This window comes from Raphanus sativus, chromosome 3, assembly GCF_000801105.2.
Source record: "Raphanus sativus cultivar WK10039 chromosome 3, ASM80110v3, whole genome shotgun sequence".
Lineage (NCBI taxonomy): Eukaryota > Viridiplantae > Streptophyta > Magnoliopsida > Brassicales > Brassicaceae > Raphanus > Raphanus sativus.
The window spans coordinates 19,332,483-19,353,310 of record NC_079513.1 but is presented as its reverse complement, the minus strand read 5'-3'; the positions used below and the strand labels follow the sequence as shown (position 1 = coordinate 19,353,310).

The following is a 20,828-nucleotide window of genomic DNA, read 5'->3' as shown; positions in this document are numbered from 1 at the left end:
CTTCATTCTTTATTGTGTGCACACGAAGCCACACTATACTCCCAACTGTTTTTTGGTCCCATGTAGAAAATCTCGGCATAAACCACATTATAATCAAATTTAAAAACGTTAAATACTAAATATTTATTTTTGAACTTTTTAAAATTCTAAATGTTGTTGAAGAATAATTTTTATTCAAAAAAAAATTCTTATTCATAAAAATAGGGTTTATAAAGAGTTATTAGAAGAAATTTCTAATTAAAGAAAATGCAAAAATCAAGAGGAGTGGACATGAATCAAAATTGAGTTGTGGTTTTAGACTCACTATAGTAAATGATGTGGTTCTAGATCAAACTTACAGTTAACTCCAAAATGAGTCAATGCAAATTCTAAAGGTAATGAATGCGGTTTGATTTGTAACGGTTGAATTCAGTAAAGTAAGAATCGACGAATTCACCGAGTAAATAAGAGATGTTAAACACGATTTTATACTATTAAATAAAATGAAAGATATACCCTTTTTTTTTTGATCAACTAATGAAAGATATACCATCAAGTTGGATAAAGCAGCCTTTCTAATTCATATGTAATTTGTTGGGGGGGAAAATGAAAGATTGACAGAAGATGGAACAATTTTAGACATAAGCACTTGCATTACACTCCTCAACTCACTTTTTCTCTCTAAAATTGTATCTCAAATTCTGTAAATAAAACACAAAAAGTCTGAAATCAGCTGATTCTAAACTGACACATTGTGGGAAAAACAGAGACTTTGAACTCTTATTCACGTGTATCAGTGACAGAAGTTCACATAGCTCATTAAGAAAAGTGACATGTCAGCAGTGGCGGATCCAGGAATAAATCCTACCTGGGTCAATGCATATATAAAAAATATTGATACAAAACAATAAGCATATCAGATGAAAAACATAATAATATTTTGTGCATAGATTATAAATCTACATTTTCTCATAAACTATGAATTTTTAATATATACTAGATCTTAACCCGCCCAACTGGGCGGGTCTTTATTTTTATGATATATATAAAATCTTGAAAAACAAAAGGTTAATGGGTACATCTTAACTACTTTAGCTTATTGTGGTAAATAATATTAGAGGCTGATTTGCGCATCCACATAGATATTGAGCTGGTTTTTGTTTTTATGATATATATAAACATTTCAGAACTTTAAATTGGTTGAACGAAATTGTATTGCTTATTGTTTATTATTTAAATTTTGTATTTCGTAATTGTACCACCAGAAGCAACAACCTTGAAGTGTTCAACGAATCTCCATTCACCAATTGGAAGATTTCATTTCAGGCGAAACATCAGATTTGTTTTGCAACTTGCGTGTATTTTGCCACCCTAAACACACAAAATTAACAATGATCAAAATTATACGAACAGATAAAACATATCTTGACAATTTAGTAAGGTGATGACTTACTATTTCATCAGCAAGAACACATTCTAGAGTTTCCCCTCCAAAACTTGTGTTTAATGTCCATCAATGTAGTAGCTTTACGTGCACTCTCCAAGCATCTTTATGTGATTTCACTTTGTGAACGTCGACATAATTTTGATTGTTTTTCATCGTTTTCTTTTTGTGAAGTCTGAATGTATGTGTAGAAAAGAAGCGTAAGAGGTGTATATATATAAAGCGAGCAAGGTTGTTTTGGGAAATGATTTTATTAAGATTAAATGTTAAGATTTCGTACGATTTAAACAATAATATATGTGAGAATATTTAGGAATAATTATGAACAATAAAGATATGGCAATTTAGGGCATCTCCAACCCCACTTCATAATTTACTCCAAATTGAGAAATGGAGTGAGAATGGAGTGAAAAATGGAGTGATGACCAAAAAAAAAAACATTACTCCATAAATAGAGTAATGCTTTTATTTTTTGGTCATCACTCCATTTTCCACTCCATTTTCAACTCCATTTCTCAATTTGGAGTAAATTATGGAGTGGGGTTGGAGATGTTCTTAGTAGTTATTAACCTTTATTCTAATTCGTGGGGATCAAGTTTGAGATCTTGATTTGAGGATATATCCACGTCAAATTTTTCTAAAATTTATGAACAAATATATAAATTAGTTAAAAATTGCTAGATTTAAATTTATGTGAAAATATTTAGGAATAATTAATGGTAACTGAGTTGCTATTAATCTCTATTCTATTTTCGTGGAGATCAAGTGTTGGACTTTGGTTTAAATGAGAAGATCTCCACGCAAATCTTCCAAAATTTTAGGAATAAGTATGTATATACCTTTTTGATAAATAATTATGATGAATTTACATTATTTACAAACTTAGAAAACTAACATTTAACGATTTCAGTTTTACTAGTTTTTTTATTGTTTAAATTATGTATTTCGGCTCTGTATTATGTTATAAAGGCGTTTGTGACCCGTAAACACGATAGTAAGAATTATACAAATATTTATACGTTTGTAATTTAATAATTCTTTTACTTAATAATAGTGTTTCACTCTTAAATACACATAATAACTCATGAGGTGAATCACTTATATAGTTATACTGTATTTTTAAAATTATATATCAAGAAATTTTGCGAAAAGTGTTTAAAATATACGAAAACAGAAAATATCACACAAAATATATATTTATATAAATAAATTACATTTTGTTCTTTATTTATTCAAAAATCCCCTCAAAAGAAAATATAAATAATTTTATAATTTTATTTAACATTTTAATAATAATTATACAAAACCCAAAAATAATGTTAATTGTACTTTGGGCCATAATAATCTATGATTCAAATTAAGCCCATTATTATTTTTCTTAATATACTACTATCCATTTATCCAAACAACATTATATTTTTTTTTACTATTATCTATGTTTCCAAACAAAAGCTTAAAGTACTTCTACTTTAATAAGATAGATATTCTAAAAATTTTAAGTTTAATAGAATATGTTTTAAAAATTTATTGGCTAAAAAGAAACCAAAATCAGAATATTATATGGATCTATTCGTTATCATTTATTTTCATATAGCACTAATATTTATCTTTCTAATTCTAGTTCTAATGTATAGGTTGAAAAATATAACTCTTGTAGCTTTATGTCAGATGATCTTCCTACCTCTCTTGCATATAATAAATTCTATGAACCACTTTAATCCAAGTTAAGAGAAACATATTAATAAAATGTACTATCAGACCTCAATTAGAATCATTTACGGAGAATATTCATAAGACATTAAAGACAAAATGTTAATATGAGTAAATACGTGCAGTTATGCATAATTAATATCATAAAGATAAAAATAGAAAATAGATTTGTGCAGTTATTTATTTTCTGTTTTCATTACAGATTAGAAAATAAAAAGACAACGTGAAGTACAAAATGGAAAGGGGTCAAAGATATGAATTAATAGGGGTCAGTAACTGAACTTTGCTGTAATTAAGAAATAAATTTAAGAATCTAGTGGGGTCAGCTGACCCCCTACCTTCTAAATAGATCCGCCCCTGCATGTCAGAGACGTACAAATTTGAAGGTAGTTTCATAAATAAAGGACAGGACTTGGATTCACCCCCTGTGGTGAACTTTAAAATTCACCACTTGATTAATGACCAATCAAAGTGACATGTGGATAATTAAATAAAAAGTATTAAATATATTTAAAAATAACTAAAAAATAATAATGTCAATTCTAAACCATAAATCTTAATTTCTAAACCCTAAACATTAATTTCTAAATCCAAACCCTATACCCTAAACTCAAATCCTAAACCCTAAACCAAAATTCTAAATTCTAAACCCAAATTCTAGACTTTAAAACCAAATCTTAAATCTAAAACCTAGATCCAAATGCTAGACCCTAAACCCAAACCGTATACCCTAAAACCAAATTCTAAACCCTAAACCCAAACCGTAAACCCCGAAGAATTACTACGTAATTTTTTCTATTTTAGTGATAGCACCCCGAAGTAGGTATGGTTTGGGTTTAGGGTTTAGGATTTGGGTTTAGAATATAGGGTTTGGGTTTAGGGTATATGATTTGGTTTAGGGTATAGAGTTTAGATTTAGGGTTCACGGTTTGCGTTTAGGGTTTAGAATTTGAGTTTAGAGTATACGGTTTGGGTTTAAGATCTAGCATTTAGATATAAGATTTGAGTTTAGGGTCTAGAATTTGGGTTTAGCGTATACGGTTTGAGTTTAGGGTCTAAGATTTGGGTTTAGGGTTTAGGATTTGAGTTTAGGGTATAGGGTTTGGATTTAGGGATTAATGTTTAGGATTTAGAAATTAAGATTTCGGATTTAGAATTGGTATTATTATTTTTTAACTATTTTTAAATATATTTAATATTTTAATTTAATTATCCACATGTCACTTTGATTGGTTATAAATCAAGTGGTGAATTTAAAGGTTCACCATAGGGGGTGAACCCAAGTCTTGTCCTTTCATAAAATAGAACAGATATTTACTCTAGAAACAGATAACCAAGAAATTATGTGGTACCAAAGGTCAAGCTCACTTCTATAGAACTCTTCGAATCCATGTCCCTACTCGCTCATTTATGAAATTTAAAGCATTTTCGTGGCTTATTCTGTACATATATAAAAGCTTCACACAATCTTCAAACACCAAAGACTATGGAACCTACCGATTTAGTCAAAACATCTTCTGCTTCCTGCTTGTCTTCTTGTGCATCTGGTCCACGAACATAAGGAGACATCTACTTTGATTTAACATACTCGGCTCTCCTCCATGGCGGCACATGAAGTCCTTTCTTCTTCAAGCTCTTCTTTGCGGCTTCACATATAAGGACAATGATCCTCTGCAACCGTTCCGCTTTGCCAACAAAAACGCAAGGCACAGTTTGCAGAATCTTCTATGCACGAGCTATCTCGAAATTCGATTTGAAATCAGTGTCGATCAACAGTCTTTCGCCATCAATTATCACATCCATATACTCATATTCCCCTGTTTATGTCACAAACCAGCAAATGTACTGTCAAACTTCATAGCATTATGGTACAGAAAAACGCTCTTTGCTTGAAGACTGCTACGATAACTCTACGTTCAACGGACACGGAGAAGCCTATGCTGATAGAAAAGGAGTTGAGATCTATGACTAAAGCTTCGGCCTCAAGTCAGCAATCATGTAGTAGAATTTTCTTCAAGATAAATACATTTTGTATTTGAATATTCTTAAGATGAGATCAAGGGCGGATCCAGAAAATAATCCAATATGGGACACATATACTCTTATATATATATATATATTAAAAATAATTAGAGGTAAAATTTAGTTTTAAAAAAATAACTAGATTTTGACCCGTACGCCCGTGCGGGTGTATTTCTTTATAAAATGTGTTGATATTTGTTTTTCATGTCAATATTAGAATTGAGCAAAAAAACTGAATCCAGAAAATTGAAACATCCCGATCCAAAAAGAAGTACGAACCCGAACCAAAATTGATTAAATATCCAAATTATTCAAAATTTTGGTATTTAGATAACCGAAACTGAATCCGATCCAAAGTATTTTGGATATCTGAATGTATTTGAAAAAGATTTAATTTTTTTTTTAGATATAATGTATATAAAAACATCCAGAATATATATGATACTTTTAAGTTAGTTTAAATAATTGAAAATATATATAAACAGTCTTATATAAATATTTAAAATATTTAAAGTATACTCAAAACACCAAAAATACTGAAAATAATTATTGATTCTCTATCTAAATATTTAAATCAAACCAATTTATATGTTAAGTTTATGTATTCTGATATATGTTATTCAAATTTATATGTAATATATTATTTTGTTTATATATTTTGAATTTTACGTATATAATGAATTTTAAAAATAATTTAAATGGGTTATCCGAATCCGAAAGAACCTGCAAAGTCTGAATCGAATACGAACCAAAATTTAGAAATATCTGAATGAGACTTATAACTTTTATAATCTCTACAGTTTGTTTTCTATGAAATTATATTAATCATATATTAACCACTTTTTATTTGTTTATTTATTTTATAATGTAACAAATATTGAAAATTTTATTTTTAACATTTGTTTTATATGAATTATTATTAATTATTTCTATTTTGTTTAATATCGTATCCTATAATCTATATGTGATTAAACTAAATTATATAACACTATATTTGTAAAAAAGGGCTATACAATATAATTCCTAAATCATATACCCAAATGTGCATAAATATGGCACATATTAGTATTGTCCTCAATTTTCATTAGGCCAACTAATTACTCCGGGAAAAGTTTAGTAAAAACTAAAAAGTAACAACTTTTTAATCCTTTTGTTCAAAAGAGAAAGAAAACAACTTTTTATTCTTTATCAAAAACTTATGTGTTTAACTCTTCGTCTTCTTCTTCTCGTGATTACTCCAAAAACCTAAATCAAATACAGAATCTCAACTTTTTCGATTTCATGTTCATCAGAACCTATCAGTGTGTTTGATAAGTACAGCGATCTATTGTTTATTTTTTGTTCAAATTACTTTGTAGACGTTTAGTTTTTCTTTTTATAGTCCTATAATCCTATTGATTAAATTGTTTAAATCTTTGTATCGTTAGTGAATAACGATAGTTTATAAATGTTTGAAGCTTGATTTTTTAGTCTACAATCACTTTAGGTTTTGTTTTCGATAATCTTTAGGTTTTGTTTTACTTCTTCTAATTGAAAGTTGTCGATGAAATCAAGGTCTGAAAATTCGTGTAGAAGATCTGTTTTGGCCAACCAAAACAACAAACCTGCTTCAGAGGAGAAGATGAACAGAAGACATCCACGAAGATTAGAGACAGCTATGGGGAACAGATATATACACAGATGATTCCGATCTCTTTGCTGGTACATGTCCTAAATAATCTTTCCATTTCATGCCTTGGTTTGCATCTAACATAGCACTGATTCTGGTCTGTAGTTAGTTCTTATGCACACAGTTTATTGTCGTCCTCCATTGGCATTGCAAGAGTTGTGTGCTATCATCAGAGTCTTGCCGTCACAAGATTGTAAGTTACATTTTCTCTATGTGCTTTTATTGACTTCTCCATTTTCAAAACAAACTTAGTACTACATTGAGTTCTTTGTTAATGTCTTGAGTAACTTTTAATCAAACTTTCTAAAGGACATATATATGTTTAGACTATACCTCGAAGCTAAGAAACAATCAGTTACAGAGTTGAGCGGTGTTATATAGTGAAGGTAATTAATTTTGACATATGTTTGTTATCTTTCCTCCTTGTTTCCGTGACAGTATGTTCATAATAGCCCATTTTAACAGTGAATTTATGTTGAAGTCCTTACTGATTTTTTGATTCCAAAAAGAAGGTGGAACTATAGAACTGGAACCAACACATTCCTGAGGAGTGGAGCCAACACTTGCACCAATGGCTGTTGAGAAGTCTATGACCACCATAGCTGCAGCTTCGGTACTTTATTTTTCTTGTTGTTTGTTAATAAAGACATAGCTTTGGTTGTTTACCATGGCCAACTTTTTTTTGTTGCTTTGTGAATAGGTTGAAAAGAAGGAAGAAGGTATGTATATATATATGCTTCGAAATTAGAATATTTCTTTCAAAAATAAATGTGTGAATATTTAGCTTTGGTAACACGTTTTAATTCTAGGGAGAAAAAAATCTTTATCACGCAAATCTAGTTATATCTTATTAATTTGTGGTTTCCTAAAGTTTAGGAAGCTTAAAAGAATAAGGGAAAATTGGAAATATGGAATAAAACAATAGATACATTGTCCCTATGCCATATATTGAACATCAAATTGTCCCAATGCCATAATATTTTTTCTTCAACGGTCTCGTATCTGCGTTTTCTTCTCCTTCCTGCTCCTCTTCTTGATTCAGGAGGTAGCACAGCAGCATTTTGAACATCATCTGGAACAACCCAACTATCCTCAGGAACACCTATTGGATTGATAGTCTCTTGATAAGCTGTTCTCCATGTGGTAGTAGTGTACATGTCATCCGTCAGTGAGGATGGAGTTCGGCCAACCGTTAAACCAGCCTTGATAGCGTGTCGACATGGAAGTTTTATCAGGTCGTATTTCCCACACGAGCAAGTTCTTCTGTCCAAATCAACCAGGCAGTCGATTGTATCTCCACGAACCAAAAAACGATGCTCGTTAACTGGCTGGACAAGAAACGTTCTCCCCTTGTTAATCCGCCTGTCTATCTTTTTCTCCATGGCAACAGTTAATGGTTTCGTATGCTTCCTGCTTACAGTCCGACGTTCGAAAAACCAACGGGTCAACATTTCTCTGATGCTATCCAACAAAGGAATGACTGGATACTCTCTTGGTGAGCGCAAAGCAGAGTTTATTGATTCAGCGGGGTTTGTCGTTCTGAGGTCATACCTGAATCCTGGAAACTGACAGCGAGCCCACTTTCTAACATCTGCATCTGTTAGATATTTTCCAATTGCTGGACTAATATTGCACACAGCTTGGAACCGCTTCTGAAAATCAACGCCTCTATAAGCTTTAGAAGCTTTTGCAATCAATCCAACCAATCCTCTTCCTCTGAAATGTGAGACTACATTATTCAACAAATGGTGAATGCAAATACCATGTTGAGAAAGAGGATACACATTCTCAATCGCCTTACAAAGTGAGCCATTTCTGTCTGACACAAAAGCTAGAGAACGCTCATCAGCAACAACAACCTTTAGCTTTCTCATAAACCAATCCCATGAGCGATCATTTTCTGAGTCCACAACCGCAAATGCAATAGGATACAAGTTAGAGTTTCCATCTAAAGCTGTCGCAACAAGTAATACCCCTTTGTATTTGCTTTTCAAAAATGTCCCATCAACAACAAGAACTTTTCTCATGGCTGTGTGAAAACCTCGTACTGATTGCCCAAACGAAAGGAAGAGAAATCGAAATTTACCATCAACATCCGTCTCATAAAACGTTTCTGTTCCTGGATTAGCTTCTCTCAGCATGTGCAAGTATTTCAGAATTTTTCCAAAACTCTGCTCGGGAATACCTCTAACCACATTAATTGCAAACTCACGAGCATCCCATGCTAAGGATTTAGATATCTCGCAACCATGTTCCATTCTCATTATCTGTATGATATCATTAGTTTTGGGACCTTCTTTCACACCATCATACCTATGCATTATTATACGGCCAATGGTTTTTGCAGAAGCTGTCCGACCACCATTAATCATACTCGAGGCAGCACATGTATGATCCGCCACATATTTTTTGATGATGAAATATGTGGACCCTGATAATCCCTCAGCACGAACACTCCACTTGCAATGGTTGTCAATGCATCGAATATACCAAAGTTTTCTGTCCGATTTCACAACTTTGTAATCGAAGTTATGCTTCATTGCTGACATTTCGAGTGCTGCTTTCAACATCGATTTGTCTAGAAACGTCTCACCCTTCTTCACAACATCGACCAAAGAATACCGAATACTTTTCCCCCTATCGTCTTCTTTTCCAGTTAAGGCGAGATGATCATCTTCAACATTCAGTTTCGATTCAGATGAACTACCACTGTCTTCTCGACGTGAAACCGAGGAAGGTTCACGTAGCTCTCTGAAAGGCGAGTTACTTTCCTCCTTATCAAGGTCAATGTTGTCGTTATTTCCATTCCTTATAGACACACACAACCTTGTCGAAGCTTTTCCACGTACATATGTAAGAAAACTTTTGACGTGCCTATCATTCTCAATGATAACCGGGGGACAGTCAATTCTGCCGATTAACTCCATAGGTAAGTAGCTTAACCCAAGCTCAACCTCGTCTTCCTCAAATCCAAAATCCTTGTAAACCGCAACCCTTAGATCTTCAAAGGAACTTGTAAATTCCACAAGCAATACTCTCCCTCGTATGTTCATATCAACATCAAATCCCCAACCTTTTAGGGGATCAAACTTCCACAACCCACAAGAAGCATAAATATGCATCTTATTCAACAAGAGCTTCAACAATTATTGATGGTTTCAAAAAAATAAGTAGAGATCGATGGATGAGGAAGAAGAGCACGTTTTTAAAAAAAAAAAATTTAATTATGGAAAATATTGATTTAGAATATATTCTCAACAGATTTTGGAGAGATTTTAGGAAAATATATATTTCGATCAGGTAGAATATACATTCTACGGCCGTAGATAGTAGATAAAACAGTAGGTTTAGTAAGGGAAATGGCAGCTGAATGATTCTACCATCGTAGAGTACAGTATTTTGGTACAAACTAGCAAGCATACAACCGTAGATATATTAGGAAACGTAGTTTATGAAATCAACTGGAATCCAGAAATAAGGTAAATGGCAGCTGAATGAATCTACCGTCGTAGATTGGTATTTATTTGGCAGCTGAATAATTCTAAGGTGGTAGATTTATCTCTGATGGTAGATATAACATTTCTACCGTACGTAGATACCTATGTTACAATTCGAGTGTATAATCTACTATCCGTATCTAGTAGAATATCTGTTCTGCGGTTCGGTAGATCAAAAATGACATTGTGAAATACTAATATTTAGTCAACCAATATATTTTTAATATGATTGTTTCTTGTTTATGTACATGCTGAATATTTTTTCATATTTTTCTGACTGTTAAAATAATTGATATGAATTTTTGAAGTTGTCCAGGGGTATATGAGTCCAAAATGGACCAAAAAGTGATTTATGGCAAAGGGACAATCTACTTGTTTTTTTATTCCGTTTTGGCAATTTTTTCAAAGAATTATGGCATATATGGATATGCCGATTTTGTTTTAAACTGGTTGACAATATTTAGGTCACTACTTTAATCATATGATTTATTTTGTGGGTTGTAGTTTGGAAAGACACAATATTGTTTACATATTATCAAGATCTTCGGCAAATTAGTTAATACAGTATTTTGGGTTAATGGGTTAATCAATAGATTTGTCGTGTATCTAGGAATCTATCTATTTGGGGTTAATTCAATATTTACTTTAGAAGAGTATCGATTGTGATTAGATGCGTTTATTATGCTTTGGTTTAGTCATGGTTTTCTAATTTCACGGATTGGTAATAAGTAAAACGACCGTGTATAGTTTCAGTGGCAGTATGATGTAATTTTTGTGCAAAACTTAGGGCCAAGTACTATTTGTACTTCAGTTTTAATAGAATAGATAGTCACAGTTTTTTTTTAATATTATTAAAAAATTGGGTTAACTAAAAGAGATACACAATTTTAATAATGTTAAATGTTTAGTTTTATCAATATCAAAATTACATATGTTATTTAATATAAGTATTGAAACAAATAAAATCAAACCTAACAAAAATATATTTTTGAAACTACATTTAAGTAAGTTATATTTTTATAGAAAAAACTAGGAAGAAAAGTGAAACAAATTATAAAGTAATTTTAGGTAGCAAAAGTATAAGAGAAAAATGTTCTATAAAATTGATAAGTAAATATAATAGTGTTTAGAAAAATTAAAAGAACCAAAAGACACACCAGGGATTCGATCTGGAGTTGGCTGGGCACAATGTGGACTTTTCAACCAAAAGAGCTAAGTACTACATACACATGCATATGCATATCAAAAGAAAATAATATTATGGAGCAGGTGTGGCACGTGCCACACCTGCTCAAGCCGTGGGTTCGCCCCTGGATGAGATGAACCTCATACTTCCTTTGGTTAGTGAATTATTAGCATTTTAGATTATATATAAGGTTTGTAACAGAGGAGTTTATGAATCCTAAGAAAATATCAAAAAGCTATTATATCTTGCTCTGTAAATCTTATGCTCCAGAAAGATAACTTCATCTAAAACTACATTTCACAACAAACAAAAGTGAATCTACTACAATTTTCCTGAACATTTTCAGTAACCTACAAAGCTCGCAAACTCAACTAGGAAAATCAGAATGTCTCGTAAGATTTTGTAGTTTTGGCGGGAAAACACGATTTTGTAGTTTTGGCGGAAAAATCAATTTTACGATTTTGACGAAAAATATAATTTTACGGTTTTGGTGGAAAAACTCATTTTTGCAGTTTTGCAGGAAAACCAAATTTTAGGGTTTGGAAAAAAAAACTCAGTTTTACAGTATTCGCGGAAAAACACAATTTTAATGTTTTAGTGGAAAAATTCAATTTGTGATTTTGATAGGAAAACATGATTTTACAGTTTCCACGAGAAAACACGATTTTTGGTTTTGGTAGGAAACACGATTTTATGGTTTTGGAGAGGGGGAAACACGACTTTACGCAATCAACACGATTTTGTGGTTTTGACCGAAATAGTTTATTTGTGGTAGAGGTTCTTGTTGTTTTAGTTGTGGATAACTTATTACTCACTAGCAAACTATTTTAACCCAATATATTAAGTCTATTAACCCATTTATCAATTAATCCAATTATGTCAAAAACATTTATGCATTTAATCTATTAAAACTGAATTACAAATTTAAAATAACCCAGACTTTTCCTAAAAAATTACAAGTGAATGTCATTCTTTTTCTTACCCTTAATCATAAATAATTTTAATAAATAAAATTACAAAATACATAATAAATATTGTTTCCTTAAAATATCATATGTGTTATACCAGGTTACCTAATATTTAGCTAATATAAAAGATTGAAATCTTTTATTTCCTAAACAAATATAAATCATAAAAACAAAAATCTGCAGCAAAGTTATGTTGTAGGATATGTTTTCCAAGATCATAAGTTTTGGTAAATAATACTTACTTTAATTTTGGGGTGATTTTTTCTGATTTTTATACTATGACTCGGTTTGAAAGGTACGTTTTCCAAAATATTGATTTGAATACGAATTAAAAATGTTAAATTTTTATCAGAATATTTAGAAGTGTGTCTTTAATATTTTCATTCAACCAAAATAATAAATATACATGTTATTATTAGATTGTAAAAAGAGGGCAAAACAGAAAATATTAGATTGTTTTTGAAGTTAATAAAAAGAGGACAAAACAGAAAATATTAGATTGTACAATTAATATTCGACATCTACGCAAAAAAATAAAAGAAAATAACACCCGCATGGGTGTGCAGGTCAAAATCTAGTTAATATTTATAGTTTGGATTTGATGAATTGACCGAGATTTCTTTTATCCATTTTGACACCACTAACCCTAACTATTAGGGACTGACCGGTTTTCCCGCTACCACCCGCAAACGCAGCTTTTGCGGTTCATAGCGGTTGTTGGTGTTTCGAAACAATCACAGAAAACGTTACAAATCACTTCAAACCGCTCCGAACCTCTTAAAATCAAAAGCTGGTTCAACCTAGCGTTTGCGGTTGCAGACAGTTGCGGGAAGGTAATTTTTTTAAAAAAAAATACAGAATAAATAAAAATAATACTAAAAATATCCAATAAAAATTTTAAATGGAAATAATAGAAATTGTAAAATGTATACATTTTATATTTCAATTTATATTATAAAATTTTTAAACCCAAATGTTTTCTATAAATTTTAAAAATTTAATAATATGATTTTATAAATATAAATTTTATATTTATTATATTATTATATTTTTAATATTTTATAATTATATAAAATGTAAATATTGTTAAATTATTATTTAACAGATGTTTTGTTTGGTAGTTTACCAGTCATAAGAGTCCCGCAAACGCAACAATTTTTAATCGTTGTACCAGTTGTACAAATCTCTAGAAAACACTTAAAACCGCAATCACCCGTACCCGTAGACTCTCGCAACCGCAACTGCAACCGCTGCGGTTACACCAGTCAGGCCCTAATTGACATGTCATATCTCAGAACTATAATTTAATTGTTTGATTTTTTATTATTTTCAGTTTATTTAATTAAGATAAAAATAGAAGAAATAATTTAAGAACTAACTTACAATCAATCAATCGCGGCGCCAAACAACCAAAAAATGTTATTTGTAACATATAATTTGAAACTGATATGCATTTGTTTCCAAACAAACTCAATAATAATATAAGTTTAAAAATTACCAAACTAATCAAAAAAAAAACATATACATCCTTTATTTGCAAATATCCACCACCATAAAATGTAATGCAATATTGAATTTAAATTTATAAAATTTTGAGACAAATCCGAATGCTGAAAAAATATATTTAATATTATTAATTTAGATATCCAACTGTGTTTAGTTCCGGTTCAGTTTAAATTTTCCAAATTATTTGGATAGTATATCAAATAATTTAAATGAAATATCAAATAATTTGAGATGTTTTGAATAATTGAATAATATATTTGCATAATGTATAGTAACTGGGATAGTTTTGGGTAATTTAGTTTTTAGAAATATAGATTTTAAAATTGTATTTATAGAAACACCTGGTTATCCTATATACTTTTAGGATTATAAAACTAAAATTTGTATATTGATTACTTATTTATTTTAGGTTTGTTTCTAATTTGGTTCGGATCTTTCGGATATAGTGGATGTTTACGACTCTTGAGTTCAGTTTGGTTCATTTTCTTCCAACTTGTTTTGGTTCAGTTTTTTTTTCAATTCCGGATAATTTACCAAGGCATAACGAAATTGGTTAGATGTAACCCAGGTGGACCGATTGGTTTAAAAGAGACCCGGTTCACTCGACCTGCGTTGCGTCGTTGCCTATATATAAACAAACACTCGACCTTCCTCAACTCCCCTCTTCTCGCTTTCGCGCACTGAACTTTCCACAGTGAGAAGAAAAAAAAAAAAGAGAAAGATGACTCTAACTCTAAGCATGGCGGAAACCCTAGACGCTCTAATCGATAACAACCCCCAAGAAACCGATTACTCCTCCTACGCTCATCATCCCGAGCAGGAAGAAGACAACAACAACATCGATCTCTCTCTCCTCCGCATCAACAGCTTCGGTAACTCCTCCGATCGCCGCCGCCGTGCGAACTCCTCTCCTCCGCGCGGATCTTTCGGCTCTTCTCTTCGCCCCTCCCCGGAGTCTAAAGAAGCCGACGAGCCTATGGGATACTCGAAGATTCCTCTTCCCGTGGATTGCAATCCGTCGACGCGAGTCCGTTCGTCTCCGATCTACAAACGATCTCTCTCCGATACGTTTGCTTCCCGAAGAAGCCGTGTCGCTCAAGAAACAGCACTGCCGCCACGGCCGCCGGTCTTCCGGAGGTGCGTCTCCGATCTCTCGCCGGGACGTCCGCAGGCGTTTCGTGGACCTTCTTCTCGAGAAACTGATCTTGCGGTTGAAGAAACGTCTGAAGCCAATAAGGTTTATAATTTTTGTTAATTCGTTTTTGAGAAGTTAGGGTTTCTGATGTTGTTGTTTGTGTTGATCGATCACAAGATGCTCTATGCTATCAAGAATGGAGTTTTTGAATTGGATCAGTGGTGTAACAAGCTTCTACAGTACGGTGAATCGGTCTCTTCTCTGAAACAAGATGGCGGCAGTCCTAAGGTGTTTTGATTCTTGATTCTCCATGGAGAAGATGTTTCTTGTTGAGCAAGGAAAGGCTAAATCCAAAGATTTTTTTTTTTAATCATGGCAGCGTGTTATCAGGGAGGGAGTTCGTGAATTGGATCAGTGGTGTAACAAGCTCATCAAGTACGGTGAAGCTGTGAAGCCAGACGACAGTCCTAAGGTTCGAATCCAATATCAACAAGATATATTCTCCCATTAAAAACACACTTTTGTGGGTTAAACTTAAAAAGTGTCTCTTTTTTTGGCATAATGATTTGGTGCCGTGCAGGGAGTTGAGTCACCAGAGGAGGAGCACGAGAAAGAGGGTAAAGAAGGAGTGAAGGTGGACAGAGTTGGTGAGGCTTTTGTTGTTGAGATCAACTGTCCTTGTGGAAGAAACTACAGAACTCTCTTCTCTGGCCGTGACTGCTACTACAAGCTCTTGTAGACCATGGTTTTCATCATCCGTACGTACGTATGTGGAAGGATCTCTCTCTCTCATCCTCACAAAGCTGCTGGTAGATAGACGTACGCACACTGTTTCGTGCTTGCAGATACTAGCTATACACACATTTCGTTTCATTTGTACAGATTGTGTTCCATACGCTTCGTTTCATAGAGATAATATACACATTGATTGTTCTAGTGTCATACTCTTGTTACCCTTATTCGTTGAAATGGATGTGATTTCTGTGTGTATTTGATATCATGTTCAGAGGATGGTAAATTGGTAACAATCGAAATGGCATCGTAAGGAAGTATAGGATCCAAAATCCACTCAGTCTCCTGACTAGTTTTCTGACCTCAAAAGTAAAAAAAAAAACCCTTTAAAGATATGCGTGTATACATTCCTAGATCGAAGACAACTAAAGTAAGGTTAATTTCTAGTTTGTTTCATTTTTGTCTCTAATACCTTTTAGTATTTTCGAAAATAAATTAAATATATTGTTTTACAAAACCAAAAATATATTGGAAAAGTAGTAACTAATGAAATACATAAATCAATATAGTGATTTTTTGTTCACTTCTAAAAATGTTTAAATCATATTTTTAGATTCTGTTCTACAGAAAATAAAACTGATATTCTATGAAGTAGAAAATAAAATCCACATTTTTATTGAATAAACTATGTTTAGAATACTGGAAAAGAGATCGTTTTGGACCTGATAAAGGAGTTGAAGAAAAGGATGGAGGAAAAAAGCGAAGGCGACGGCGACAAAAACCTAGGGCTTGCAATCGAGGGTTCTTCGGGAGAGGCTCCTCTAGGGACGGCGGGCCCATCAGATCCTCCACCGCGGGAAGCTTCTCTGCGTCTGGCGGGTTCCGGGGAGTCAAGTCCGAAATCGTATGCTCAGAAGGTTCGGGATGTCTCTACCATTGGGGATGAGATTACGGTGGAGATGGAGATAACGGATGGGGTTGCGGACATTAAGATTCCGGAGGAGGTGTTTGTTGATGCAGTGCCTTTGTGGGAGAGCTTCTTAGTGGGCTATTTCATGGGGGATGCGCCACATATTGGCACCATTCACTCCACAGTGAACCGTATTTGGGGATCTCCGAGTAATGGGGCTAAGATTGATGTCCAGTTCATCAGTAAGCGGACAGTTCTGTTTCGAATTGACAACGCTCAGATGCGTGCTCGTGTTCTAAAGCGTCGTTACTGGTACATTGGGGATGTTCCTTTGGCAGTAAATGAGTGGAACCCTGAGACAGCTCAGTCACCGCCGGACCTTACTGCTATGCCTCTCTGGGTGGATTTCAGAGGTGTTCCTGGATACCTCTACTCTCAGAAAGGTCTCAGCTTTCTGTCTCGTGCAGCAGGGAAATTTGTGAAGCTTCATCCTCAGACGGAGAGGTGCACGAGGCTGGATGTCGCACGAGTCTTGGTGGAAGTGAATTTGCAGAAACCTTTGGTCCATAAGCTTAGCTTCAAGGACAGAGATGGCTGCGATGCATCTGTTGCGATTGAGTACCCGTGGCTTCCACCTTATTGCAACCTCTGTAAGAGATGGGGTCACGTGGAAAAAGAGTGTGATGCTAAGATTACGATCATTCAGAGAACACAAGAGAGCTTGGGGGGAAAAGAACAGGGGCTGGAGAGTAGAGAAAGGGAGGCCGTGACTGGAAAAGAGATCGTTTTGGACCTGATAAAGGAGTTGGAGAACACAAACGTTGTTGCCTCAGTTGGGCTAAAGGAGGCTGTGAGTAAGAACGCTGGAGATGGCAACAATACAGGCGATTTGGGGAAGACTGATGATGGCAATCAATGGAAAACCCCGGACCAGCGGGAAAGAAGTATCTCTCCTCCTGGTCAGAAAGTAACAAATGAGGAAAAGGGGAACTCTGTCTCCTCGTCCAATGGTTTTGAGGTGCTACAAAATATACAGGAGGAAGGGGAAATAATGGATGACGAGGAGAGTGAGGAAGATGGGGGGGGAGAGGAGACGAATGTGGTGGGGAAAGTTGATGGCGGGAAGAGTGAAAAAGCAAGGGAGCTGGAGCCGGGTACCAAGCTCAATGGTATGGGAGCTAATCGTGGCAGGAAGCAAAGTAGGAAACCAATAGTAAGTGCAAAAGCCTTAATGCAAGCGCAGAATCAAAGTAAAAGAGCTTCCTCTCGGAAGCACTGATGACGTCTATCTTCTCATGGAATATGCGGGGATTCAACAAGCCTCGCAAGCATAATGCAGTGAAGCATTGGGTTCGAGCTGGAAGGTTGTCCTTGGGCTGCTTGCTAGAGACTCGTGTTCAAGCAGAAAATTTCCCTTGGATTTTCCAATCTACCTTTCCTGGCTGGTCAAGTCTCACTAACTATGATCACCACAGGTTAGAAAGAATTTGGGTGGTGTGGTCAGATGATGTGGAGGTAGTTCCGGTACTTATTAGTGCGCAGATGATAACGTGCTGGGTGAGATACCGACAAACAGGAGATACTTTCCTTGCTTCTTTCATCTACGCCTCAAATTTTGCAACCGAGAGGAAGCAACTTTGGAAGGAGCTAGAGTTGGTAGCCACAATGTCTGCTGGTAGCACTGATGCGTGGATCGTGCTAGGTGATTTCAATGTCACACTGTCTCTTACTGAGCACTCTCGGCCTGTTGTCTATGCAAGCGATCGAAGCTCTATCAGAGACTTTCAGGAAATTGTTGGAAGATGCGGACTGTCGGACCTAACGTCTGTGGGACCTCTGTTCACCTGGTCAAATAATCAAGACGAGAATCCCATCTGCAAGAAGTTGGATAGGGCGCTTGTCAATCCCACCTGGCTCTCTTCTTTTCCTCACTCTGTAGCCAAGTTTGAGATGGGGGGCGTGTCTGACCATGCTCGGATATGTACTGAGCTTCGGGCTCCTGTTGCTGGGAATAAGAAACCGTTTAAATTTTTCAACCACTTGACGTCTCACTCAAGCTTCTTGGATGTGATCACCACATCCTGGACCAACTCACCTGTTCTTTTTCACTCTAGACAGGCCCTGCTAATGTTCCATTCGAAGCTCAAGGCTCTCAAACAACCGCTCAGGAACCTCAACAAGGATGTCTTTGGCAATCTTCCAGCGAGGGTAACTGCTGCGTATGATCTCCTATGCTGTCGTCAAAGTGAGGCATTATCTAACCCGAATGCAGCTACCTTTACGGCTGCTGCTGAAGCCTGGGAGAGCTGGTACCACTTATCTGGTATTGAGGAACAATTTTTCTACCAGAAGTCTCGAGTCCAGTGGTTGAAGCTGGGTGACCGAAATAACAATTTCTACTTCAGAACTACTCAGAGCAGGAACTCAAAAAATGCAATCAGGCGTCTGGTCACAGCAAATGGTGTAGTGGTGACTGAACCGGATTTGATAAAGATTGAAGCAGCCTGCCACTTTCAGAGCTTTTTGCAGACTGTTCCTGAAGGGATTGAAGGGGTTGATATGGGGGTTCTCTCTGCTCTTATAGAATTCAGATGTAGCAGGGAGGATGCAGCTCTACTGATTAAGCCGATCCAAGCAGCTGAGATAAGGGATGTTCTGTTTTCAATGCCATCAAATAAAGCTCCTGGTCCGGATGGATACCAAATGGAATTTTATAAAGCAGCTTGGCCTACTATAGGAGCAGACTTTGTAACTGCAGTGCAATCATTCTTTCTATATGGCTTCTTGCCCAAGAGTATTAATGCTACCCTTCTAGCCTTGATACCCAAATCTTCAGATGCTGAGCGAATGTCAGAGTATAGGCCTATTGCTTGCTGCAATGTGGTCTATAAAGTAATCTCGAAACTGATTGCAAGAAGACTTCAGAGCACTCTACCATTGGCGATCGAAATGAACCAGTGTGCTTTTGTAAAGGGACGATTACTTCTCGAGAACGTACTTCTGGCAACGGAACTCGTGAAAGACTACCACAACTCCTCTCTCGCTCCTAGGGCCGCCATAAAGTTGGACATCTCAAAAGCTTTTGACTCGATCCAGTGGGACTTCATTGAAGCGACGCTACGCGCAATGCACTACCCGGACCAGTTTGTAGCATGGATCATGTGCTGCATCAAAACAGCAGCATTCTCCGTCTCTGTTAATGGTGAACTCGAGGGTTTCTTCTCAAGCGCTCGTGGTATCAGGCAAGGCTGTGCACTCTCTCCATACCTATATGTTATTGTCAGTAACGTACTCTCTCGTATGCTGAACAAAGCAGCAGAAAGACGAGAGATTAGCTATCACCCGAAGTGCAAAGATGTCAAGCTGTCTCATCTCAGTTTCGCAGACGACATTATGGTGTTTACGGATGGCTCCCCACAGTCTCTCCGCGGTACTCTTGGGGTATTTGAAGAATTCGCAAAACTGTCGGGGCTCAACTTAAACATAGCGAAATCTACATTGTATGCAGGAGGAAGGGGGAAAAACATTATTGAGCAGGAAGCGGTTGCTATTGGACTCTCTATCTCTACACTGCCTGCGAAGTACCTTGGGTTGCCTCTCACTACTAAGACAATGACTCGACAGGATTACGAGCCTTTGGTGGAGAAAATCAAGCAGCGGCTGCAAAACTGGACGTGCAAATCTTTATCTTTCGCGGGTCGTCTACAGCTCATCCAGTCAGTAATATATAGCACTTCGAACTTCTGGAGCTCTGCTTTCTGTCTACCAAAAGGCTGTCTAGATGAGATTGAGAGTCAGTGTTCTGCATTTCTTTGGAGTGGCTCCCCAGCTGTCATGGAAAGGCAAAAGTATCGTGGGAAGATGTATGTAAGCCGCGAGATGAAGGTGGCCTTGGACTTAGAAGAATCTCTGATATATCAAAGGTTTTTGCTCTGAAGCTTATCTGGAAATTGTTTACAACCTCGGGATCACTATGGGTTGCTTGGGTGCGCCAGCATCTATGGAGTAATGGCTCATTCTGGGATATTGCTGAGTCCACCAAGGGCTCGTGGGTGTGGCGGAAACTACTC

At 35.4% G+C, this 20,828-nt stretch overlaps 3 protein-coding genes across 12 annotated transcripts; 2 read left to right on the top strand and 1 right to left on the bottom strand.

Annotated features, from left to right (window-relative positions):
• Positions 1-6,326: 6,326 nt before the first annotated feature.
• On the top strand, positions 6,327-16,083 carry LOC108838187 (uncharacterized). Of its 10 annotated transcripts, XM_057004855.1 has the most exons (10): positions 6,327-6,469; positions 6,710-6,856; positions 6,930-7,017; positions 7,151-7,210; positions 7,337-7,437; positions 7,525-7,543; positions 14,550-15,218; positions 15,294-15,404; positions 15,496-15,588; positions 15,697-16,083. In XM_057004855.1, exons 7-10 carry the CDS (start codon positions 14,703-14,705, stop codon positions 15,853-15,855), a joined length of 879 nt encoding a protein of 292 aa, XP_056860835.1. In that variant the 5' UTR covers positions 6,327-6,469; positions 6,710-6,856; positions 6,930-7,017; positions 7,151-7,210; positions 7,337-7,437; positions 7,525-7,543; positions 14,550-14,702; the 3' UTR covers positions 15,856-16,083. The 10 variants fall into 10 exon arrangements, with proteins under 10 accessions (XP_056860835.1, XP_056860840.1, XP_056860839.1 ...); XM_057004860.1 differs by having other exon boundaries at positions 6,333-6,856; positions 6,934-7,017; XM_057004859.1 differs by having other exon boundaries at positions 6,333-6,856; positions 6,934-7,017; positions 7,134-7,210.
• LOC108825020 (uncharacterized) lies at positions 7,706-9,946 on the bottom strand. The gene has a single exon (XM_018598369.2). It carries the CDS (start codon positions 9,944-9,946, stop codon positions 7,706-7,708), a length of 2,241 nt encoding a protein of 746 aa, XP_018453871.2.
• A 511-nt stretch (positions 16,084-16,594) lies between the features above and the next one.
• LOC108845416 (uncharacterized) lies at positions 16,595-18,037 on the top strand. The gene has a single exon (XM_018618630.1). The coding sequence runs from the start codon at positions 16,595-16,597 to the stop codon at positions 18,035-18,037; it is 1,443 nt and encodes a 480-aa protein (XP_018474132.1).
• Positions 18,038-20,828: the final 2,791 nt, after the last annotated feature.